Here is a 26,191-nt window from a genome sequence, read left to right as displayed (position 1 = left end):
ACGCAAGAGCTGCTGGTTCTTGAATTTCAGGTGAAGTAGCAAACCTTTACGTGTGTGAGCTAACGTAATCCTTTCCACTATCTCAGAAGATCCTTACTTTTTGAAAATGAAGAAACCCAGGCACAGAGAGTAATTTGGCCAAGGCACAAAGGCTGGGAAGTGGCTGAACTCAGCCGTTGTTCTAAAGACTCTATAATATAATCTCCTCACTTTGCAAGTTTAAATGCAACAAAAAAGCACAAGTATCATTTCATTTTACTGTTACACGTAAAGCACACAATACTAAATTATAATATTCTATTTAAAACGGTATTCATAACATGAAGGTTTTATTAAACATTTGAGAACGGTATTGTGGAATAAACTCTGTATAATGACTTTACCTCCCCGCCCCACCTCCCCCATTCAATTCCAAAGGTTGCTAGAAGCATGTGGTCAGACAATTGTGCAGAATTTTTGCTACCCTTCCCAAGTAACTCGAGTGGACCGTACACCCAGGGCGTATGTGTGGGGTGGGTACAGGGTGCAGATTAGAAGTGGAGTAGTCAGAAACTAGCTATCTAAATCCTGTTACCTGATGATGCTACTTTGAAGTATGGTCCATAGACTAACAGCATTGGTAGCACATGGGAACTGGTTACAAACGCGGAATCACAGGCCCCGCCCCAAGCCCGATTAATCAGAATTCGAATTTAAACAGGAACCCTAGATGATTGTATGCACTTTAAAGTTTGAGACTACAGGTTTAAATTACAACTTGATTTAGATTCATTCCAGTACGAGAGTCTTTGGAGGGTCGTGGCCTTAAAGACAATGAGGGAAAACAATGCCTGTCCTAAGTGACTTTTTTATTTTCCTCCCAGGTGCACTGCCGCGGGGTGTGGTATCGGCCCGGCCCCCCCCAAACCCACTACTGGCGCCTCACGGGCAGGAGGCCCCGAAAGCGGCGGGGCCTGCACTGCCCCGCAATGCGACTGCGGTAGCTGTGCAGACCGCCACACCCCTGCCTGGGCCCCGTGGTGTTTTATTTACTCCACGAGGCCGGGGCGCCACGCGGAAAGGCGCACGTGGGTATCGGCCGCGCGGCTTCCAGCCCGGGAGGCACGAGGCAGGGGAAGAGAAAAGGCCTCGGGCCTTGCGCCTCAGTCCTGGACACCACGGGCTTCGGCTTTAGGCCCGAGGCCCTCACCTTCAGCACCAAGTCGGTCAGGTAGACGGCAGTCCAGCCGCCCACCACCACTACCACCAGCGACACCGGAATCATGGCAGTGGCGGAGGCAGCGTAGGGAAGGCGAGCCCCGGCGTCTTCCTCCTGGGAGCTGCAACCAGCTGAAAGCTCGGCGCCTACAGCCCCAGCATCCGCGCAGGAACCAAGCTGCCACCGGTTCCTTTCGCGCGGTGGCGCCGTTTCCCTCCGGACGCTTTCGAATAGCACACACAGACGGATTTGTACGCACCGGAAAAGGGTGCGGGGGCTTATTTTCATGGGACACTGGGGCGCTGAGGTCTGGGTGTTTGCTGGGCTCCTGCTGCCAGCCCTCTAGCGATTTCTTAGGCTTTGGCCCTCCCTGCTGTTGGCTATCTATACTCTCTGGTTCTGGCCTTGGGTTTGCCATTCCTTTTTTTTTTTTTCCCAAATGGAATAGGATTTATGACAAAATTATTAATAGATACAAAGGACATTAAGTGCACATGAAACATTCTCTAAGAGGGGCGCCTGGGTGGCGCAGTCGGTTAAGCGTCCGACTTCAGCCAGGTCACGATCTCGCAGTCCGTGAGTTCGAGCCCCGCGTCGGGCTCTGGGCTGATGGCTCAGAGCCTGGAGCCTGTTTCCGATTCTGTGTCTCCCTCTCTCTCTGCCCCTCCCCCGTTCATGCTCTGTCTCTCTCTGTCCCCAAAATAAATAAATGTTGAAAAGAAAAATTAAAAAAAAAATTCTCTAAGATAGACAACATATTGAGCCATAAAATAATTCTTAATAATTTAAAGAGACTGAAGGAGTACAGAATATATTATCTGACCACAATCTAAATTTAGAAATCAATAATAGAAGAAAACTTGGGAAATCCACAAATATGTGGAAATTAAACAATACATTTTAAAATAACGGACTAAGAGAAAAATAATCACAAGGGAAAGTGGAAAATTTCTTGGGATAAAGGAAACAAATGCCATTCCTTTTAAGCTAGTGAGAGGTTGGGGTCATCTGAAGTAATAATCATCTTCACCTCTTAAACCCTGTCATAGGTATCCAGATTTAAGTTAATTGTGTTTCTTCTATTTTTAAAAATTGAAGTGTAATTTACATATAACTAAACCATAATGCAGGTCTCAACTGTCCATTTCTATTAGTTTTGATAACTGTATATGTCTGTCTATCCTAATCAACACAGAGAATGTTTTCATCTCAGAAATTTCCTTCCTGTCCCTTCCCAGTCAGTACTTGCCCCCTTACCCCCGTTCTAATTTATTTAAACTTTATGTAACTAGAGCCATACAATCAGTACACAATTTGGTGTTTGGCTTATTTAGCTCAACGTAGTATTTTTGAGATTCATCCAAGTTGATTAGATTAGGTTCATTTAGCAACCCCTTCCATAATATAATTTGAGATTGGTGCTATGTTTTAAAAATTGGAGCTCTGAATATTTGCACAGATTTTTATGCCTATCTATATATGATTATATATTGACTATATATGATTATATATTGAGTAGTGGTGCTGAGCCTTTGACTGTATAAAAGGATCATCGCAGGGCTTTTAAAATTTCGGATGCCTTTTTGCAGCCTAGACTAATTGAATCAATCTCAGAGTGGGACCCAAGGGTCAGTATTTTTTTTTTTTTTTTGAAGCTCCTTAGGTCATTCCACTGTGCAGGCAAGATTGAGAATCACTGAACTGGATGACTTGTAATGGGAAGGAAAACTCATAGAGTGTTTTTCTGCATTCTCTCTTAATGTTCATGTCTTTGTAAGTTAACTTTTCTGGAAAAGCATCATTAGCAATAATAATACCAGTACTAATATCGAGAACATAATAGTATTTAATAACAAGTATCCCAAATAAAAATGGACCCTCAACAGCCCTCAAAGAAAAAAAAAATGATAGTATAATACTAGAAACCTGTATTACAGATATTGCTACTAATTTGTCTTATTTTTCTATCCTTTTCCTAAAGTTTTAATGATTTAACACCATGTCCTTCTAGCTTCAAGAGATCTTATGACTCAGTTTTACATTTCTTTGCATATATGTATGGATATGTGTTGTTACAAAATATTTCAACTTATGTTGGACATAACTGGGTGTAAATTATGAAAGTTTATATTCAAGCACTCTGTGGCCACACAGTTTTCCATGTACAGGTGCCCTGACAGTCTTAGTGCAGTTTTAGGTTTTGATAATTTCAGAAGTATAATTGCTGTAAACTTGTAAAAACCATCACTTGAAAGTTTATTTAAATTTCTTTTACATTTATTTCATTTTGTGAATTTTGAATAACTTTAAATTTCAAGTTCTTTAGTCTATCAACTGAAGATAACAAACATTGAAACAAAAAATTGAAATACATTTATTCTTCAAAAATTCCCAAGACTAAAGCATGAAAGAAATTTAGGTATTTTTACTTTCAAATGATGTTTTAAGTTTGTAGAATTAGTAATTCTGAAGCTATTAATGCTTAAAACTACACAAAGACTGTAGGTAGGCTGTTGTGTTTGAACTGACCTTTGTTCATTCTTACATAATGACTGTAGTTTTTAACACTGTTCTTCCCTTGGAAGAGAATATTAACTTAAGATCTTTTTGTTAGGCTGAAGCCTTGTCTAGGCTCCTTGCTGGGACAAGTACCAGCTACTGTGTGGCCATCTGATTACCCAAAATATGTTGGAAATTAGTTGTGTTTTTCTGTTCCCACCCTAAAAATTTACTTATTCAGCTGACTTGGTGTTCTCAACAGGGACCCAGCAGTCAAAGCAAAACATTGAATTGAATCCTGCTGGTTTCTGGAACTTATCAGTAGTGGAAGCCAGCTGGTGGCAGCTGAAGAGACCAGCTAGAGGATGCAAGATGGTGGCTAAAAACTGCCTGAATTCCATAAGATCGAGGTATTTTTTTCCTTCAAATAAATTTGTGACGTAATTTACAGATCATTTTGGGTTTCTTTCAGTTATGTATGTATGTATGTATTTAAGGAAGCTCTACAGCTAATGTGTTGTTTGGGCTCACAACTCCAATATCGAGTCACATGCTCTACTAACTGAGCCAGCCAGAGGCCCCTGTCAGGTAACAATTTTAAATAAAGGACACAGAGACAAACTTTTATTCATACAATTTTAATTTATTGTATTATTTTTAGAGGGGGCACTAGATTTTTATTTTGGCTGAATGCAAAATAGCCTCAAATTAAAAATCAATATTTGGCTGAAGCAAAATATATAATCATATAATGAACTTCTAAGATACCAGTATCATCATGAAATATAGCATTAGATATTAATTTTAAAATATTATTATTTATTATTAAAAAAATTAGTATTCAGATTTTTAAATAAAGTTTGATGTTTTATGCTGGAATTAAAAAAATTTTTTTAATGCCTATTTATTTTTGAGAGAGAGAGAGGGAGACAGAGAGCATGAGCAGGGAGGGGCAGGGAAAGGGAGACACAGAATCGGATGCAGCTCCAAGCTCTGAGCTGCCAGCACAGAGCCTGATGCGGGGCTGGAACCCATGGACCGTGAGATCATGACCTGAGCCGAAGTCGGACTCTTAACCGATTGAGCCACCCAGGCACCCCTGGAATATTTATTTATTTATTTATTAAAAAAATTTTTAATGTTTATTTATTTTTGAGACAGAGACAGAGCATGAGCGGAGCAGGGGTAGAAAGAGAGGAAGACACAGAATCCAAAGCAGACTCCAGGCTCTGAGCTGTCAGCACAGAGCCCGATGTGGGGCTTGAACTCAGGAGCTGTGAGATCATGACTTGAGCCACCCAGGCGCCCCAATGGAATATTTATTTCTTATCACTGTGAGCTGATAGTTTGCTTCTCATGTCATTACACTGTGCATTTATGACACTAAATTATACTAGTCAGAATGAGCTAGGTTATCATGCTTGGGTAACAAATTCCAAAATCCCAGGGGCTAAAAACAACAAAGAATTATTTTTTGTTTCTACTATGTATCCATCATGGGCTGGCACGCTGGTGGATACTCCATCATTTTATCATGCTTACATCTCACAATGAGCTTCAGAGTTCACTACAACAGAGAAAGAGAAGACTAGAGTAGCTACCCCTGGCAGTGAAGTGCTACAGCCCAGAGGTGCACACATTACTTCCACTCATGTTTCATTAGCCAAAAGTAGTCAAATAGTTGTGCTTAATGTAAAGGGCAGAGGGAGTGTAATCACCTGGAAGGAGAGAAGAATACCTGGAAATAAACAGTAGCATTATCTACCACGGAAGTAGATATTCACTTTCACCTATGGAGGGTATAATCGCACATAATGTTTGCTTAGTGCTGCCATTATGGGGTACTGCTAGTATTGATGCGGCCACACAATTTATTAAGCCTTCCCTTTCTCTTTAATAGGAACCAACCAAGGCAAAGACTTCCTCATTTTAAATCTTAGTCCTGGTATGGTTCCTGAAGGTGGTGCAGTTTGGTTGAAGCAGTCCCACAAATGGAAGTTTCTAGTACCAGTTGAAGAAAATATTTTATGAATCTATTCTGAAAGTGCTGCCTTCACTTATGTTTTATTCCTAATATATGTAGATTTTTTGCCAGCAATTGCTGCTTTACATTCATGTAAATAATGTTTGTCCTTATAAACCTTGGCTCTAAAAATGTGCAAATAGAGCAATATAATTGGCTTTCAAGAAACCAGTCATCTAGGTTTTTCCATCTGCATTTCATTTTCATTTCATGTACATGAATGTCTGCATCTTTCTGGAGTGAGAAGAGAATCTTTTCAGCAGCTATCATGTAAGAAGTACTTGTACTCTGAAAGCATCAGTTTGGTTACTTCTTCCTCAGGTTCCAGCAAGCAAAGTACTTTCTCTGCAAACAGTTTTAATAAGATATATTGTTTCCATCTAAAAAGCATATTAGTTTGGTTTTGTTTAGGATGGCTTTTAAACATATAGTGGCTGCTATTCCATGTTGTTTCAACATCTTGTCAAATGTATGACAAGGCAATTCCAAAGTCTTTGGACATCGTGTACTTTTGTCTTTGACTGAAGTATGAGGAAGTGGCTCACTATCCTTCTGCTTATAGACAGTGATAACTGCTTTCTGATTATAGCACTAAAGTGTGATTGAACAAAACACTGTATACTTCTGATTCCTAAATCACTTTAAGCCTTTAGCATGTCTTTTCTATTATTAATAATAGTTGGCACATTGTAAAACTGATTTTCCATCCTATAAGTAGCTCTTCAGTCAGAATGTATTATGTTGATAGCTGCGTGAGGCCTCAGCAGTCTCTGAACAACCGAACAGCAGCAGAGTTTAATTCATTATTAAACTATCATTTCATCAGACTTAAATATGACCTGTAGTTGTTTCTGCATATCCAAATGTCTCATGTCCTAGATAAGGTAGCACATTTAACAGTATCATGGCCTTTTCATCTACAGCAGAATACTACTCGAGGACTTTTTTGAGAACACATTTTTTAGAAGGAACTTAAAAACTAGCATTTATAGATTCAGCAAATACAAAAAAATCCTTCATTTTCAACTACTGAAAATAGTTTATAGTATCTAGTAGGAGATGTCAAATTATGGCCTAAGGCTCAAATCCAGCCCACTGCCAGTTTTGTAAATAAAGTTTTATTGGAACACAGCCATCCTCCTCTGTTTGTGTATTATCCCTGGTAGTTTTGCACCACAACAGAGTTGAATAGTTGTGACAGACACCTAATGGCCTGCAAAGCCTAAAATGTTATCTGGTCCTTAAAAGAAAAAGCATGCTGACCTATGGTCTATAGTAATATTGTCAATAAGATTTTTCTTTTACTTTTAGCTTCCCTAGGCATAGAACTATAAGGAATTCTCTTCCTAAAGCTTTCTCAAGAAGCCTATTATTTTGAAATTTAATAAGTGGCAATAAAATGTGGTTTTGAGATCTCATTTTGCTTTAATACTTTCTTTATTCTTCATAAACTTTATATTATTTTTATATATAAATTGAAGATGATTTATCAAGGATGCTGTTGAACAGGACTTTGGAATTTTTCCTACTTGTGAAATTTTGAAGTGGCAAACTGATTTCCTGCAAGATGTGAAGAATTCCTTAGTGACACTTTTTTCTTGTAAGGCTTGTAACCTAAGTGGAAGTGAAGAACAAAAAATTAAATACAGTTGTTAGAGTTTTAGAGTTTGTTGCCACAGCATAACCTAGCAAAAGCCAAGCAATGTAGATTCTTAACTGGTTTTCTACATAAGCTTAATAGTTTTAAAAATTATAATTATCACAGCATTTTACTCTTCAGTAATGGGTATACATTTGCTAATCAAGTGATGGATTTAACCTTAGAAAATACATAAACAATCTTTTCACCTCAAGTTATTTTAGAATCTGTGTATGTTTGAAAGTGAATATTGGGGCCTGGGTGGCTAAGTTGGTTAAGTGTCCGGCTTTGGTTCAGGTCATGATCTCATAGTTCGTGGGTTCAAGCCCCGCATCAGGCTCTGTGCTGAGAGCTCAGAGCCTGGAGCCTACGTTGGATTCTGTGTCTCCCTCTCTCTCTGCCCCTGCCCCATTCACGCTTTGTCTCTCAAAAATAAACGTTAAAAAATTTTGTTTAAATAAATAAAAAAGAAAGTGAATATTTTCAATACATGCAAGTGACACACCTTATTCATATTATTGACATTGTTTCACAAATTATATATGATGATACCTACTCCATCATATGATCACTGGTTGTGCAAATTTTTAGAGATTCCAGAAATGATGTTGAAGTAGGCATTTGGCCATATAGGGGAGGAAAAATAATTTTCCCTACCCTTCTAGGTGCTTGGCTAAGAGCCCCCCCCCCCAATAAAAGATTAACAGGAGAAAAGCAAACAGAAGTTTAATAATGTGTATACCTCCTATATACATGGGAAAGATCCAGGAAAACTGAGTAACTTCTTGAAATGGCCCAGGCTATCACTTTATTTATTTTTATTTTTTGCTATTTTTGTTATTTATTTATGACAAACATCTCACACCCGCGATCCTCTCCAGTCAGAAGTTGTTTGAAATGATGCTGGTGGCCTTGGATAGTCTGCAGCTGAACCAGGCTACCATTTTAAATATCATCTTCAGCTAAAGATAAAAGATGTTGGTGGGGGGAGCCAGTTATGGGAGGTTACCAGGAAAAGCACAATAAACAAGGGTAAGGTTGTTAAGCAGATTTAAGTTGTTGCCTTCTGCACTGATAAGAGTTTCTAGAGATTGAGAATCATTCTCCTCTTCCTGGTACAGAGAGGGAGATAACCCTACAAATGGAGATTTGCCTTGTAACTGTTTCTTTCAAAGGGTAACTTCTGTTCAGTTTCAGAGCTTCTCCTGTATCTGCTGCTTCTTAAAAAATAGTTTAAAATAATCAATATGCTGAAGAAGTATATTCTGGAGTGTTATCTTTTGCTGCACTTCAGCCTTTTGGACTTCTAAAGGCAAGGCCCAGGGGGAAACAACATCCCAAACCCCAAGTTTCAAAGTTTAAACAAACTTCAGTGCGTCCCTGTTATTTAACGCAGCAGGCTTTAAGAGTAATCTCTTACTGCTTGTCTGAAAATATCTTGATTTCCCTCTTATTTTAGATTATAGTTTCATAGGGCATATAATTCTAGTTTCAAACTTGTTTTCATTCAGCATTTTGAGAATGTTACTTATTTTCTGGTTTCCATTGTTGCTGTTGAGAAGTCTGGCATCAGTTTAACTGTCTCTTGTTTTAGGTAGTCTGTCTTCCTTCTAGTGTTCCACTTTGGCGTGTCTAGATGTGCATTTCCTTTTTATTTAACTTGCTTGCAATTTGCTAGCATATCGGTTAGAGTCCAGGCAAGAAAACAGAAACCATCCTAGGTACTTCAAAACAGAGAGGATTTTATAAGGGAATTGGCTACACATATAGTGGAAGGTTAAAAGGGGAACAAAGGTGAAGTAGCTGGGAGATTAGAAAGCATAAAGTAGCTAGCCCATCCCTAGGGTTCAAGGCACCAAAGGGAGGAGGTTATGCTACCAGAACCTTGGGGGGTGGGGGAGGGGGCCACCATCCCATGAATCGTTGGGCTGGATGGTTGGAGGAAATATGGCTAAGGGCTTGTGGCCAGAAGGAGAAAAAGGAAGAGAGCAAGTATGAGAAAAACTTCTGCTATTACCCTCTTCCTACTTATGATTAGGTACCAGTGCCTCTTATTGGTAGAATCCAGGAGGAAGCCACCTGCTAAAGGAGCCTGGAAAAGCATTTTACAAACACCCAATCCCAGTGCTACTTTGCTAGGGATAGAAAGATGAATGTGGAGCTGAAGGCTAGGTAGGTACCCAGTACTATTCAGCTTATTGAATTTTAGGATTTGTCATCTTTATCAAACATGGCAAATTCTTAGCCATTCTTACTTTGAATATTCTTTTTACCTTGCTTCCCCCCCATGTTGAAAATCCCATTAGATGTAATTGCTTTTTATCCTCCATGTCTTTTCCCCTCTCTAATATTTCCCATGTCTTTATCTTCCTGCATTCTGAGTAGTTTCTTGAAATCCATCTTGCAGTTCATTTTTTAAAAAAGTTTATTTATTTATTTTGAGAGAGAGAAAATGTACTCCAACAGGGGAGGGGCAGAGAGAGAGAGGGAGAGATTGAGAATCCCAAGCAGGCTCCATGCTGTCAGCCCAGAGCCTGACGTGGCACTAGAACCCATGAACCGTGAGATCATGACCTGAGCTGAAGTCAAGAGTCGGACGCTCAACTGACCGAGCCACCCAGATGCCCCTCAGTTCATTATTTCTTACTTCAGTTGTGTTTAATCTGTTGTTCTGACCAGTCTATTGATTTTATAATTTTAATTATTTTATTTTTAATTTCTAGAAATTATATTTGTTTTTGTTTCAAATCTGGCTTGCTTTTTTAACTTTCTCTTCCTTAGCTATATTTTCAATTCTACATATTAAACATGTTTATTATATATTGTGTATCTGATGATTCCAGTAGCTATAACATGGGCAGTTCTGATCGTTTGTGTCTGCTGATTATTGCTCATGGTAGTGTATTTTTTTTTCTCCTTTTTTATTGCAAACTCCTATTTGTTGTAATTCTATCTGGTGGAAGTAATTAATGCCTGAGCTTAACATAAGTTCCTCCAGAGGGGATTGACATTTACTTTTGCCAAGTACCTAAGAGCCCCACTAACCTGATGGTTTACTTAAATCCAAATCATTAAGGTACAGCTTTTTAATGTCCCAGTTAGGTGGATTAGAAGTGTGATGTCCAGTTGTGGTAGGCTGCTTCTGAAATGGCTCCCAATGATCATTGCCTCTTGGTAATCATGCCTTGTGTAATCCTCCCTTTGTGTGTGGGCTAGGACTAGTGATAAGCTTCTGATAGATAGAAGACTGAAAAAATGAGGGGTCATAAAAGACCATGACTTCCATCTTCCTTATTCTCTCTCTCTCTCTCTCTCTCTCTCTCTCTCTCTCTCTCTCAGGTTCTTCTCACTTGCTTATTCTAATGAGGCAAGCTATTGTGTTACAGGCTATCCTGTTGAGAGGCAAGGAACTGGGGGCAGCTTCTGGTCAACAGCTAGTGAGGAACTGAGGCCTTTAGACCAACAGCCTGAAGAAACTGAATATTATCCACAAGTGCATGAGTGAGTTTGGAAGCAGATTCTTCCCCTGCTGAGCCTTGAGATGACTGCCATTCACCTGATGACTTGACTGCCTTCTTGTGAGAGACCCTGAGCAAGAGGACCTAGCTAAGTTGCACCCAGATTCCTGACCCACAGAAACTGTGAGATCATAAATGTTGTTTCAGGCCACTAAATTTTAGAGTTATTTGTTATCCAGTAGTAGATAAGTATTACACCAATCACAAGCAGTAATAGTCCTACTCTACTCTGTACAGGTTGAGCCAAATCTGTGTAACTATTTCCCATCATGGCCATGATTCCTTAAGAGGATACTGGAACACACCAGAAAGTACCCAAAGGAAGACTGTTGGAAAATGTGTCTGGAAAATATGTTATATGAACAACAGGTGAATGAATTAGGGAAGTTGTACCTAAAAAATTTATCTATTATGATTTTTCACATTTTAAAAAAAGATGGTGGAAAAGAAGTCTAATCTAGGAGCAATAGGAATTATCAAGACTTACAGGCTCCAAAGCTTGGAGGCCAGTTTGTAATCAGAAAATTTCATGAGAGGGGTGCCTGGGTGGCTCAGTTGGTTAACCATCCGACTTTGGATCAGGTCATGATCTTATCATTCATGGGTTTGAGCCCCCCATCAGGCTCTGTGCTGACAGCTCAGAGCCTGGAGCCTGCTTTGGATTCTGTGTCTCCCTCTCTCTCTGCTCCTCCCCTATTCATGCTCTGTCTCTCTCTCTCAAGAATAAACATTAAAAAAATTTAAGAAAAAAAATTTCACGAGAGTTTTTTTTTTCTCCTCAATCTATAGCGAAGGCCAAAGTTTCTTCTTCAAGGTAACACTCTGGGGATGATTGGTCATGTCTAGTTCACTCACTGAGGCCCAGTTTCCACATCTCTGGGCGTTATCTTCTGTCTCTACTGAAGGTCCATTAAAATAGCTAAGGTCAGCAGATGACATCAGGGCAGCTGCCAGTTTTAGAGCTTAGCCCCCTCACTGAATTTACCTTTTATCATCCTGAATTTTTTAAAAATATTTTATTTTGAAGTAATCTCTATGTCCAACGTGGGGCTTGAACTCAAGACCCCTAGATCAAGAGTTGCATGCTCTTCTGACTGAGCCAGCCAGTCAAGATGCCCCTCATCTTGAATTTTTTTTAAACCTCTGAGGATTTCACTTACTTTCCACTACCTCAATCATGCATTTATGAAATATTTAAAAGACTTTTCTAACCTTTAATGTATTTTTGTCCTAGGAACATTTTCAGGATAGCTAACATGCCATATTACCGGAATTGGAAGTCCCTACAGACCTTTTTAAAAACTGTGGCAAAATATACATAACATAAAAATTACAGTGTCAGCCATTTTAAATTCTTTTTTAAAAATTTTATTTATTTTGAGAGAGACAGCATCCAAGCAGGTGCCACAATGTCAACACAGAGCCTGATGTGGGGGTCGAACTAATGAACTGTGAGACCATGACCTGAACTGAAAACAAGAGTCGGCCACTTAACCGACTGAGTCACCCAGGCATCCCTGTTTCAAGCACTTTAAAGTGTACAATTCAGTGGCATTAATTGTAGTCACAATGGTATATAACCATCATCACTATTTCTAGAACTTTTTCATCATCCCAAATAGAAACTCTGAAACCATTAAATAACAGCTTCTTATTCTCCACTCCTCTCAGCCCCTGGTAGCCTCCTATGGGCCTTTTCTAAAGGGATAAGTTACTGCAGATCTTTAAGAATATATCTGCTGAACCTCAGGTATTGTCAGATCCTACGTTGAGAAAAAAAATGGTCAGAGACTATAAATTTAACATTGGCGAGTTACACCAGGGAAGTGCTATTGATTATTTCTGTCCTCTGTGCCCATGACCAATTCCTTTTAAAGTTGACATGTGCTGCCAATATTCATATTTTAGGAATTTGCAATTTAGCTTTTCTGCCATTATCCAGAAGCCCTGCTGTTTCCCAATTTCAGCTTTATAATCTTCAGCCAAAAACATGCTGCATGGAATTCCTCGTATAGGCTAGTAGATACTGCTAAGAGCAAGGTCAAAGCTTACTGCATTTTAAGTGAAGAGTCTGTTATTTGTATGGGTATCCACTCTCATTAAAGAGTAATAATTACTCGGTGGTACCATTTCCCTAGGAAAGTTTAATTAACTTCATAACTAAGAGTGTGTGAGAAGATGAGATACATGACTGGCTGAGCATTCTCTACTTCTCTCTCCATAGCTATCTAGCAAAGAGAATTTTATCTTTGCTCTCCTGTTTGAGATCTTTCAGGATGCAGAATTGGGAGAGCAAGATAGACTTAGAAAGAGATGGACCTGAGAGGTGGTGCTGAGCAAGAAGAAAAGATTTAGTGAAAAGCCAAGTTAAACCTGGGATTAAGGTTGAAAGAAGGGAGACAGAAAGGAAAAACTATGTGCTGGATGTCAGAGAGAGTTTGGGAGTCTGGTTAGTGAACTGGAGAGCAGAGGAAAGCTGACTCTTAGCGCTGTTTCTATAGTTATGATTCAGATCCCCTTTAATATTCTTCTTTAATTTCATGTTTTTCCTTTATTTTGAGATGTTACTCATGTATAGTCAAGTGCACAAATCTTAAGGATCGAGCTTGATGACTTTTTACATATGTCTACTATCATGAAGCTCAAGATAAAAAACATCCCACATCCCACATGTCTTCCTCATCCCCTTCCCAGTCCACTCCCTAAGAAGTTATCACTCTTCTAAGTTTCTTCTATCACCACACATTAGTTTTTGTGTTTTCTTAACTTCATAAAAATGGAATCATATATACTCTTTCTTGTATGCTTTATTTCACTCAACATTACATCTTTAAGACATCAATATTGTTGCAAGTGACAAAAGCAGGTTATTTTTTAATTTTTATTATTTTTTTAAATTTTTTAAGTCTTTATTTATTTTTGAGAGAGAGAGACAGAGTGCGAGTGGGGGAGGAACAGAGAGAGATGGAGGCACAGAATCTGAAGCAGGCTCCAGGCTCTGAGATGTCAGCCCAGAGCCCTATGCTGGGCTCTAACTCACAAACCATGAGAACATGACCTGAGCTGAAGTCGGCTGCTTAACCAACTGAGCCACCCAGGCACCCCTCATTTTTTTTTTAATTAAAATCAGGTTATTTGCAGTATTCCACAAATTATTTATCTGTTGTATACTTGACAGACATTTGAGTGTTTCCAGTGTTTGTCTATTATAAATGCTATGACAATTCTTGTATATATGTATGTGCTGGTAGATATAATCACTCACTTATGTTGGGTGTATGTCCAGGTATGGAATTACTGGGTCATAGAATGGGCATACCTGTATCTTTAGTCTTTGTTGTTAAATATTTTTCCAAGGTGGATGTACCAATGTACATTCCTACCAGCAATGTGAGAGAGTTCTAGTTGCTCCATATCCATGCCAGACTTAATATTTAAAACATCTCTTCAAGCTGTGTTGAGATATTATTGACATACAAGGAGTTGAAAGTTTTGGTCCTTTAATTGTAGTCACCTTTAATGTTCATTGAGAGGCACAAGCAGAGAATAGAAGTCCTTTTTAACTGTTTTCATTGTTAAACTCTGCTTCAGTATAAAGAATTCTGTGCAGGGGCACTTGGGTGGCTCAGTCAGTTAAGCATCTCACTCTTGATTTTGGCCCAAGTCATGATCTCACAGTTTGTTAAGATTGAGCCCCATGTTGGGCTCTGTGCTGACAGCATGGAGCCTGATTCAGATTTTCTCTCTCCCTTTCTCTCTGCCCCTCCCCAACTTGTGCGCATGTGCATGCGTTCTCTCTGTTTCTGTCTCTCTCTCTAAGTAAGTAAATAAACTTAAGAAAAAAGAATTCTGTGCATAGACTGGTACATGAAGCCTTGGAAATTCTCAGGGTCACAGGAGATCTGAGGTTTTGGATTTGTGCAGATTTAGTTCAGCTGTTGAAGTAAGCACATACTTGAGAAGAACTGAAGAAAATCACTGTGGTCTTGAAGGTAAATTTTTATTCAGTAAAGACAGAAGAGTAGCTCTTAAAAGACGGATGGTTCAATAAAGACTGGCTAAAGTTGGCAAAACTGTCGGAAGAACAGACTACTGCATCTTTCTGTTAGGCCAGTTGTTAAACTTGACTATGTACTAGAGGCCTCTGGAGAACTTGTTAAAACACAGCTCACCACTCCCATCCCCCAGAGTTTCTGAGTAATCAGGTCTCGGGTGGCAGAGGGGGTAGAGAATCTGCATTTCTAACCAGTTCCCAGGTGATGCTCATGCTGCTGATCCCAAGACCACACTGTGCTCTGTGAACCACTGAGGTCCCTGATTGCAGTGTCCCAGTGAGAGGCAGTGGGGGTGAGAGGCTGTTGAATTTAGGATATATTTGGAAGGGTCAAGCCAATGAAACTTGATGTTAAACATTGTGATCCTAGGTTGTTCTGTAAGTTTGTTTCCCATTTGTGTGTTTTTGCTTTTTAGGTTTTTATTTTATGTATTAATTTATTTAAAAAAAATTTAGGGGCATTGGAAGAGCCATCTGAGGCTTTATTTGGGATTGGCTTTTAGCTGGGGGCATGGGCAAGAGGGGGTACCCAGGGCAGCAGACTACCCCAAGGGTAGGCTGAGGGCCAGGGTGAGCCTTAGTGGGTCTCCTATTCCTGATGCTCCCCATGCACAGCTTCTTCCCCCAAAGGTTCTATGGCAGCCTCAGGAGTGGGGTGGGTGGGTGGGAGGGACTACAGTGACTGTTCATTTGGACAGGACATCAGATGATTTGTACATCAGCTTCCCATCATGGGTCTTGATCTTCACAACCACGGCCTTGGAGGAGCTGACTCGGATGAAGAAACTGGAGCCCTTCCACATCTGAAGCTGGACTGGAAAGAGCCCAGGCTGTAGTTGAGGCCAGGGCTTCTAAGGCCCCCATAGGCTGAGCTCAGCCCACCTGAGTAGTTATGTTCTGCATCGCACACTCCAGCTGGCTCTCCTCGCCCTCCAGCAGCTTGCAGTATAGGTGGCGATCCCGATCTCCAGAGCCCACTTAACATTCATGGGCTTGTGGTACTCCCACAGCTGCCACACCATATCCTGCTTGCCTTGCTGCAGGGGAGCCTCCAGCTTGGCCAGCTTGGCATTAGTGTCCTTAACCACCAGCTCCCCACACTGCTCTGCATCAGCAATGGAGGCCTCCAGGGAAGCCCTCTGGCCTTTGAGGCCCCCAATCTCAGCCTGGAGTTGACTGATATTCTGGCTCATCTTGGAAATCTCCATCTTTGTATGATAGCAGTCATCCCTGTGCTTCTCAGCCAATATATGCAGCTCCTCATACTTGATCTGATATGTGGTCTAGGCCTCAGCTTGTCTGCAGTTGGCGATGTCCTCATATTGAACCTTGACTGTGGCGATAATGCTTTCCAGTTTCAGGGAACAGCTATTGTCTGTGGACAGGACCATGGACGTGTCTGAGATCTGAAACTGTAGCTCACGAATCTCCTCTTCATACAGTTGCCTTAAGAAAGTAATCTTGTTGGTGAGCCCTTCCAGGTGAGACTCCACGTCTACCTTGTTCGTGTAAGCTTTGTCTGCATCCTTCTTGATTAGGACAAATTCATTCTCCATGTCTGCACACTCTTTGATCTCTTTGTACTTATTCTTGAAGTCCTCCACCAGTCCCTGCATGTTGCCAAGCTTTACCTCTGGCTTCAGCTTCTCCTGGCCCAATGTGTCCAGTTGCCGCCCAGGGTTGTTGATGTCGCTCTTGAACATGTTGTCCGTGTTGCTCCGAGCTGTTTTCTGCTGCTGCAGGAGGCTCCACTTGGTCTCCGGAATTTTGCTCTGCTCCAAGTGCCTCACCTTGCCGATGAAGGAGGCAAACTTGTTGTTGAGGGTCTCGTTCTGCTTCTTCTCCTGGGTGCTGACAGCCTGGATGTTGGGGTCTACCTCTAGCTTAAGGAGGCTCAGTAGGCTCTGGTTCACGGAGACAAGCATAATGTGCCCCATAACCCTGGCCCTGCTGTAGCCCCTGACCATACTCATGCTGGCGCCCAGGCCACCCCAGAAGCTGCTATTGCTGCTCATATAGGAGAAGGCTGAAGAGTTGATGCAGGCGCCAGGTGCACTCATGTATGAGTGGCTGCTGACGGCCCCGGGGGCTGGAGGTGGACACCTTGTCAGAGGTCTGGGTCATTCTGATGGACATGGTGGAGGCTGGACTGGAGGCGATTAGGCTGTACGTGACAGAGGTTCGAGAAGGACACAAGATGCTGCTTCTATGTGGACGCTTTTTAGTTTTTTTTACTTTGAGAGACAGTGCAGTTTTCTTAAACATACAAGCTCTAGGTTCAAATCAATACTCTACCACCTATCAATTGTGCAATCTTACACATTACTTCATTTCTCATTTATAAAATGTGGATAGTATGAGCAGGGGTTTTTTGCAAGAAATAAATGAGATACCTCATATAAAACTTATCAGGAGGTGCCTGCCTGGCTCAGTCAGTAGAGTGTGTGACTCTTGATTTTGGTGGTGTGAGTTTGAGCCCCACGTTGGGTATAGAGATTACTTAAAAATAAAATCTTAAAAAAAAACTATCATGGTATACAGAATATGGACTTTTGATTGCTTCAAGTGGGCAAGGAGACACTTAGATATTATAATGAGGGTTGTCAAAATAACTGAGAAGAAAATTCTTTTTTTCGTTTTCAAAAAAGATTTTATGGGAATGCAAGCTGGTGCAGCCACTCTGGAAAACAGTATGGAGGTTCCTCAAAAAACTAAAAATAGAACTACCCTACGACCCAGCAATTGCACTACTAGGCATTTATCCATGGGATACAGGTGTGCTGTTTCGAAGGGACACATGCACCCCCATGTTTATAGCAACACTATCCACAATAGCCAAAGTATGGAAAAGGCCCAAATGTCCATCGATGGATGAATGGATAAAGAACATGTGGTGTGTGTGTGTGTGTGTGTGTGTGTGTGTGTGTGTATATATATATATATATATATATATATATATATATATACACACACACAATGGAGTATTACACAGCAATCAAAAAGAATGAAATCTTGTCATTTGCAACTATGTGGATGGAACTGGAGGATATTATGCTAAGTGAAATTAGTCAGTTAGAGAAAGACAAAAATCATATGACTTCACTCATATGAGGACTTTAAGAGACAAAACAGATGAACATAAGGGAAGGGAAACAAAAATAATATAAAAACAGTGAGGGGGACAAAACAGAAGAGACTCATAAATATGGAGAACAAACTGAGGGTTACTGGAGGGGTTGTGGGAGGGGGGATGGGATAAATGGGTAAGGGGCATTAAGGGATCTACTCCTGAAATCATTGTTTCACTATATGATAACTAATTTGGATATAAATTAAAAAAAATAAAATTTAAAAAAGATTGTATTAATTTATTGATTTTTTAACATTTATTTTTGAGAGAGAGAGAGGGAGAGAGGGAGGGAGGAAGGGCAGGAGGGACACAGAGCATGAGTGGGGCAGGGGCAGAGAGAGAGGGAGACACAGAATCTGAAGCAGGCTCCAGGCTCTGAGCTGTCAGCACAGAGCTGATGTGGGGCTCAAACCCACGAACTTTGAGATCATAACCTGATCTGAAGTTGGACGCTTAACCAACTGAGCCACCCAGGCAGCCCAAGATTTTATTTTTTTTAAAGTAATCTCTACACCTAAGGTGGAGCTCAAACTCACAACCCCAAGATCAAGAGCTATATGCTCTACCAACTGAGCCAACCAGGTGCCCCTCCATTTATTTTCTAATATTTTTTTGATAACTGAGAAATTTGCAGAAAGCTAATTTTAAAACTTTCTATTTTTATCGCCTTTACACAAAGCAAATGTTGTGTCAATAGTAATTATAATTCTGATAGGTGACTTAAAAAATTTAGCTTGTACGTTCTGGACAAATCTTGTATAATGTGTACAGTATTCACAATGGAAATTTTATCCATTTGGATTTAATGGGTTTTGGTGAGAACTGCAAACTAGATAGTTGTACTTGGCACTGAAAATTCTTCATTATTCAGTTATCTTATTAGTGACACAATTAAAAATTGCCAAATTATTATCTATTCAACTACAAAACTGCCAAAGGTCAAAATCTCTGATACTGGTTTTCAGCATATGAACAGGCCAAAGCAAATGATGCAAAAATTTTAAAATGTTTTCAGAACTCAGCAAAATTTTGGCCAAGCAAAGTTTTCATGCAGGAAACATTATGCAAGCATCTATTTTTTATTATCCCTTCAGAAAATGGAATTGTCCACTATATAATAATACATAATTCCAGCAAACTCTTCTGCATCCCATTAGTTATAAAATGAACTAACCATCAAAAGGCAGTCATCTGTAGCAAAAGCATTTTATCTTTGTAGATGCAATTAAAGGTTTCATTTCCTTTGAAAAATAGGCAGAGATTATTTTCCAGCAAAATGTTAACAGTCTCCTTACATGCTATAATGATACAGGCTTATTATTTTCTGTTCCAGTGGTTTTTAAGGGGAGACACCTATCAGAATCACTTGGAGGATGGTGCATCTTCAAAATACCCCTGGTCCTGGGCCGCCTGGGTGGCTCAGTCAGTTAGTGTACGACTTCGGCTCAGGTCATGATCTCACCATTCCCGAGTTTGAGCCCTGCATTGGGCTCTGTGCTGACAGCTCAGAGCCTGGAGCCTGTTTCAGATTCAGTCTCTGTTTCTGCCCCTCCCCTACTCGTGCTCTGTCTCTGTCTCTCTCTCTTTCAAAAATAAATAAACATTAAAAAAAATTTAAGACCAAACAAACAAAAAGCAGAATACTCCTGGTCCTGGGCCCTGGCTGGATGCAAGGCTGGGACTCTCTGAGGCTGAAGCATGGACATGTTTGTGTTTATATGTTTTTTAGTCTCCCATAGGACCTCCCTTTTGGGTCATGTGGCAGTTTGGATAATCTGAAAGCCCTTCTTCTATAGAACACCTAGAAGTGCTGGATAAAATAAGGCAAGTATCTTTTTTTTAAGTTTATTTATTTTTGGGGGGCACCTGGGTGGCTCAGTCGGTTAAGTGTCCAACTCTTGATTTCTGCTCAGGTCATGATCTCACAATTCATGAGATTGAGCCCTGTATCAGGCTCTGCACTGACAGCGCAGAACCTGCTTGGGATTCTCTTTCTCCCTCTCTTTCTCTCTCTCTCAAAATAAATAAGTAAACATTTTTAAAAAGTTTATTTTTTCAGTAATCTCTACTACACCCAACGTGGGGCTCAAACTCATAACTCTGAGATCAAGAATCACATGCTCTTCTGACTAAGCCAGCCAGCCTCGCCATTTTATTTTATTTTATTTTATTTTATTTTATTTTATTTTATTTTTTAAAGTTTATTTACTTTGAGAGTGTGTGTGTGTGAGAGAGAGAGAGCGAGAGAGAGCGCAAATGGGGAAAGAGCAGAGAGAGTGGGAGAGAGAATCCCAAGCAGGCTTTGCACTGTCAGCACAGAGCCTGATGTGGGGCTTGAACTCATGAACTGTGAGATCATGACCTTAGCCAAAGCTGGACGCTTAACTGACTGAACCACCCAGGTGCCCCGTGCCTCCCCTTTTTAAAGTCTATTATTTTTTAGAAGGCAAGTATCATTTTTTAACCATTTTTATTTTTTAATGTTTATTTATTTTGAGAGAGAGAGAGCAAGAGCAGGGGAGGGGCAGATAGGGGGAGAGAGAATACTAAGTGCAATGTGGAGCCTGACATGGGGGTCGATCTCATGAACTGTGAGATCATGACCTGAGCCAAAACCAAGAGTCAGATACTTAACCAACTGAGCCACCCAAGCACCTGTAGAAGGCAAGTATCATTTTAAATGCATAGTAAGGAAAATACTTCAAGGCCAAAATCAGAGCTAGACCTATAGTTTCACATGGTAAGCAGCTGCTGACACTGTTTCCCCCAGAAGAGGAAGAGAGAACTCCTACCTTTGCAACCAAGTTGGTTTTAACAACTTTTCAGGTCCAGAGAAAAGGGTCTGGGACCAGACAAAATGGGGAACTTGAACTAAGAACCTTGTATAAACTTGGGACTCTGAGAGGGCCACAGTGGAGTAGAAAGCAAAGCCATCCATCAGCTGAGGTAGAAAACAAAGAAGCTTGTCTACCCTTGTCTGAGCTTTGAGTGGGGGTGGGGGTGGAGAATACACATACCCCAACCCCCACGCACACACATATGTACTTACAAATATATCCATGGGAATAAATAATCATCGACTTTCCTCAGGGTAGTTTTCAGTCTGAATTTATATTCTATGGTCTGACAGCCCCAAACTAGGAAATTAGTTTAAGAAATAGTTGCAGACTGGAACATTTTCAGGGCTCTTGGAAATAGCAAATGCAGGACTTCTCATGAGGGGCACAATCAAGTGAGACAAAACCATGATTGTAGGGGACTGTGGAAGTAAGTTAAGCAGAGACCAGGTGTTCCTGGGGTGCTGAATGGCTGAGACAAGATGGACTGTCTAACCTTAGGCAATCACCCTGCTCCCTGCATAGTGACTGCCTTCTCCAAGTGCCACTACTCTAAGGGTTCAAAGGTGTACCCCTAGTCTGAGAATTTGCTCAATAGGGTGAGAGTGAACAGGTGACTCTTTTGCCACCCTATCCCTAGCATATAATATAGTTAGAACCTTGTGTAAGAACTTGCATATAGGGAGTACTCCCTCTTGCTGCTTCCCTTGAACTCTGGAGTTGACCCAGATTAGGGGCTGGCCTTCAGCCATTACCTGTAGATATGAGGTCAAGCAGCCAGTACCTCCATGGGAATATGAGTTCACAGGCCAAAATAACCAGACATCTAAGGAGTACAGATAGCTCAAAAGGGAAGCAACAATTTATGCTGGAAATCATGTACCAATTGTAGCAGAAATACTAATAAGCCAATCAAGGGTTTTAAGTAAATATGAAAGGACTTCCCATTCCAGTTAGAATGTAGAAAGTTGCAAGATACTGCCATTCCCACCCTATCAGGAGATTCTAAAGCAACTGCCTATTGAAAGCTGCTACTCTGTTCCAGTAAACTGTAGAGCAGTAAATGCATGGGTAAATGTAGACAGGCTAAGTTTGACAAGAATGGTGATCTATGGTAATATTATTTACATGCTTATGCTTACATTTTATTCAGTACCATGCAATTTTATCTTGAAACTGCTTAGTCAATTAGGGGTAAGTTGGAGGAGATGTAAAGGTGAATACATCACTAACAGAATTATTTATTAATTTGTGGTTCATTTGGAAGACTAAAGATTGTTCAAACAGACAGCTGTGAAATTTTCCCTAATGCTTTATCATGGAGGTAAAACCCCAAATGAAAATCACTGTGTCAGCATTGTAGTACTTCAATTGGCTTTATAAGAAGAGCTATCCAAATTTTAATTTATTTAGCATTATTTACTTCACTTGCAGATTGTTTTTAAAAACTGCATTGGCCTATTTAACCTTTCTGGATTCAAACATTCCACGTGGGAGAGCTACATGGCTTTGAGGTAGGGAATTGTCTTGAAAAGCTTTGTGGAAACCCAAGTGTCAATCAAAAAAAAGAATTGGTGAGTAATGGAGCCATAGAAAAAAGCATAGTGTGCTAGGTAAACATGGGTAGTGCCTTTCTGTGCACTGTCCTAGGGAGAGAAGCGTCAACAAATATCCAAAATGCCTGATACCTCAAATGCTGAAATTATGTCAGGCTAATAAAACCTGATTTCATTGTGGGGAAAAGATAGTCTCTTCCCTAAAGGGTGCTGGGAAAACTGGGTGGCTACATGTAAAAGAATGAAACTAGACCACTTATTAAAACCACACACAAAAATAAGCTCAAAATTAAGACCTAAATGTGAGACCTGAAACCATATAAATCCTAGAAGAAAACACAGGAAGGGGACACCTGTCTGGCTAAGTTAGTAAAGCATATGACTCTTAATCTTGGGGTTGTGAGTTTGAGCCCCATGGTGAGTGCAGAGATTACTTACATTTTTAATCTTTAAATATTTAAAAATATGTTTTATTTATTTTGAGAGAGAGTGTGTGCATGTGAGCAGGGGGAGGGGCAGAGAGAGAAGGAGAGAGAGAATTCCAAGCAGGCTCCACACTGTCAGCACAGAGCCTAACACAGGGCTCAAACCCACGAACTGTGAGATCAGGACCTGAGCTGAAAACTAGAGCAGGACACCCAACTGACCAAGCCATTGAGGTGACCGTTTTTAAAATCTTTAAAAAAAAAAAAAAAGAAAAGAAAAGAAAACACAGGTAGTAATTTCTTTGACATCGACCATAGCAACATTTTTCTAGATATGTCTCCTAAGGTAAGAGAAATAAAAGCAAAAATAAATTACTGGGACTACATCAAAATAAAAAGCATTAAAAAGCTTTTGCACAGTAAAGGAAACCATCAACAAAACAAAAAAGCAACGTACTGAATGGGAGGAGATATTTCCAAATGATATATCTGATAAGGGTTTAATATCCAAAATATATAAGGAATTTATATAACTCAAACCAGAAACAAACAAACAAACCAAAACCACACAACCAAACAATGTGATTAAAAATGGAGGACCTGAACAGACATTTTTCCAAAGATGACATCCAGATGGCCAATAGACACTTGAAAAGATACTCAACATCACTCATCATCAGGGAAATACAAGTCAAAACCATGATGAGATACCACCTCACACCTGTCAGAATGGCTAAAATTAACAACATAAGAAACAACAGGTGTTGGTGAGGATGTGGAGACACTGGAACCCTCTTGTACTGTTGGTGGGAATGCAAACTGGTGCAACCACTGTAGAAAAGTGGAGATTCCTCGAAAAGTTAAAAATGGAACTATCCTATGATCCAGCAATTGCACTAGGAGGTATTTACCCAAAGGATACAAAAATACAGATTTAAAGGGGTACATGCACCTCAGTGTTCATAGCAGCATTGTCAACAATAGCCAACCTATGGAAAGAGCCCAAATGTCCATCAACTAATGAAGGGATAAAGAGTGATTGTTTCCAGTGATGTGTCTAGTAAGAAGTTGCTGCCTATGTTCTTCCTTCTCTAGGATTTTGATGCTTTCCTGTCTCACATGTAGGTATTTCATCCATTTTGAATTTATTTTTGTGTATGGTGTAAGAAAGTGATCCAGTTTCATTCTTCTGCATGTTGCCATCTAGTTTTCCCAACACCATTTGTTGAAGTGACTGTTTTTTTTTTTCATTGGATATCCTTTTCTGCTTTGTCAAAGGTGAGTTGGCCATATAGTTGTGGGTCATTTCTGGGTTTTCTGTTCTGTTCCATTGATCTATGTGCCTGTTTTTGTGCCAGGACCATACTGTTGATGACTATAGCTTTATAATATAGCTTGAAGTCTGGAATTGTGATGCCTCCAGCTTTGCTTTTCTTTTTCAGGATTTCTTTGGCTATTTGGGGTCTTTTGTGGTTCCATACCAACTTTAGGATTGTTTGTTCTAGCTCTGTGAAAAATGCTGGTGGTATTTTGATAGGGATTGCATTGTATGTGTAGATTGCTTTGGGTAGTATAGATATTTTAACAATGTTTGTTCTTCCAATCCATGAGAATGGAATGTATTTCCATTTCTTTGTGCCCTCCTTAATTTCTTTCTTATGTGTTCTAGAGTTTTCAGAGTACAGATCTTCTGCCTCTTTGGTTAGGTTTATTCCTAGGGATCCTATGTTTTTTGGTGCAATTGTAAATGGGATCAATTCCTTGATTTCTCTTTCTGCTGCTTCATTATTTGTGTATAGAAATGCAAGAGATTTCTGTACATTGATTTTGTATCCTGTGACTTTGCTGAATTTGTGTATCAGTTCTAGCATTTTTTTTGGTGAGTCTTTTGGGTTTTCTATATAGACTATCATGTCATCTTTGAATACTGAAAGTTTTATTTCTTCCTTGCTGGTTTGAATGCCTTTTATTTCTTTTTGTCGTCTGATTGCTGAGGCTAAGACTTCCAGTTCTATATTAAATAACAACACTGAGAGTGGTCATCCCTGTCTTGTTCCTGACTGTAGAGGAAAAGCTCTCAGTTTTTCCCCATTGAGGATGATGCTAGCTGTGGGTCTTGTGTATATGGCCTTTATCCCTACTTTGTTGACGGTTTTTATCAAGAATGGATGCTGTACTTTTTCAAATGCTTTTTCTGCATCTATTGAGAGGATCATGTGGTTCTTATCCTTTCTTTTATTCATGTGGTGTATCACGTTGATTGATTTGTAAATACTGAACCACTCTTGCAGCCCAGGAATAAGTCCCACTTGATCATGGTAAATAATTCTTTTAATGTATTGTTGGGTTGGATTTGCTAGTCTCTTGTTGAGAATTTCTGCCTCCCATGTTCACCAGGGAGATTGGCCTGTAATTTTCCTTTTTTTAGTGAGGTCTTTGTCTGGTTTTGGAGTCATAGTAATGCTGGCCTCGTAGAAAGGGTTTGGAAGTTTTCCTTCCATTTCTATTTTTTTTTTGGTACAGTTGGAGAAGAACAGATATTAACTCTTCTTTTTTTTAAAAAAAAGTTTATGTATTTTGAGAGAGAGATAGCCTGCATGCGTGTGTGTGCATGCATGTGCCTGAGTGGGGGAGGAGCAGAGAGAGAGAGGGAGAGAGAGAGAATCCTAAGCAGGATCCGCTCTGTCAGTGTACAGTCCAATGCGGCTCAATATCACTAACAGTGAGATCATGACTTGAGCCAAAATCAAGTGTTGTTTGCTACGGGTGCCAGAGTGGCTCAGGCAGTTGAGCATCCAACACTTGATTTTGGCTTAGGTCATGATCTCACGGTTTGGTTTGTGGGTTCGAACCTCACATTGGGCTCCATACTGACCGTGTGGAGTCTGTTTGGAATTCTCTCTTTCCTTCTCTCTCTGTTCCTTCCTCGTTTGCACTCCCTTTCAATCAATCAATCAGTCAATCGATCTTAAAAAAAAAAAAAAAAAAAGAGACGCTTAACTGACCGAGGCACCCAGGTGTCCTGGTTATCAGTTCTTATTTTTTAAAAAATGTTTATTTTTGCCTGACACAGAAGATGGCAGCGTAGGGGGACGCTGGGCTCACCGCGCGTCCTGCTGATCACTTAGATTCCACCTACACCTGCCTAAATAACCCAGAAAACCACCAGAGGATTAGCAGAACGGAGTCGCCGGAGCCAAGCGCAGACGAGAGGCCCACGGAAGAGGGTAGGAAGGGCGGCGAGGCGGTGCGCGCTCCACGGACCGGCGGGAGGGAGCCGGGGCGGAGGGGCGGCTCGCCGGCCAAGCAGAG

The 26,191-nt window shown here is 40.3% G+C and overlaps 1 protein-coding gene, 1 long non-coding RNA gene and 1 pseudogene across 2 annotated transcripts in view; 1 reads left to right on the top strand and 2 right to left on the bottom strand.

Annotated features, from left to right (window-relative positions):
• The window catches only part of MBTPS2 (membrane bound transcription factor peptidase, site 2), a 41,544-nt gene extending 40,152 nt beyond the window's left edge, over window positions 1-1,392 (bottom strand). The window contains exon 1 of the mRNA XM_040468959.1: window positions 1,190-1,392. Within this exon, the coding sequence (XP_040324893.1) occupies window positions 1,190-1,264 (75 nt within the window). The 5' untranslated portion in view covers window positions 1,265-1,392. The remainder of the gene's footprint in view (window positions 1-1,189) is intronic.
• On the top strand, window positions 1,355-19,888 carry LOC121026123 (uncharacterized). Its single transcript, XR_005788270.1, has 3 exons — window positions 1,355-1,466; window positions 3,960-4,107; window positions 19,791-19,888. It is a non-coding gene; the product is annotated as an uncharacterized LOC121026123 (long non-coding RNA).
• Window positions 15,618-17,082, bottom strand: LOC121026122 (keratin, type II cytoskeletal 8-like; annotated as a pseudogene).
• Window positions 19,889-26,191: the final 6,303 nt, after the last annotated feature.

This window comes from Herpailurus yagouaroundi, unplaced genomic scaffold (assembly GCF_014898765.1).
Source record: "Herpailurus yagouaroundi ecotype Mexico unplaced genomic scaffold, PumYag 67793, whole genome shotgun sequence".
Taxonomy (NCBI): Eukaryota; Metazoa; Chordata; class Mammalia; order Carnivora; family Felidae; genus Herpailurus; species Herpailurus yagouaroundi.
This window is presented reverse-complemented; position numbering and strand designations above follow the sequence as displayed.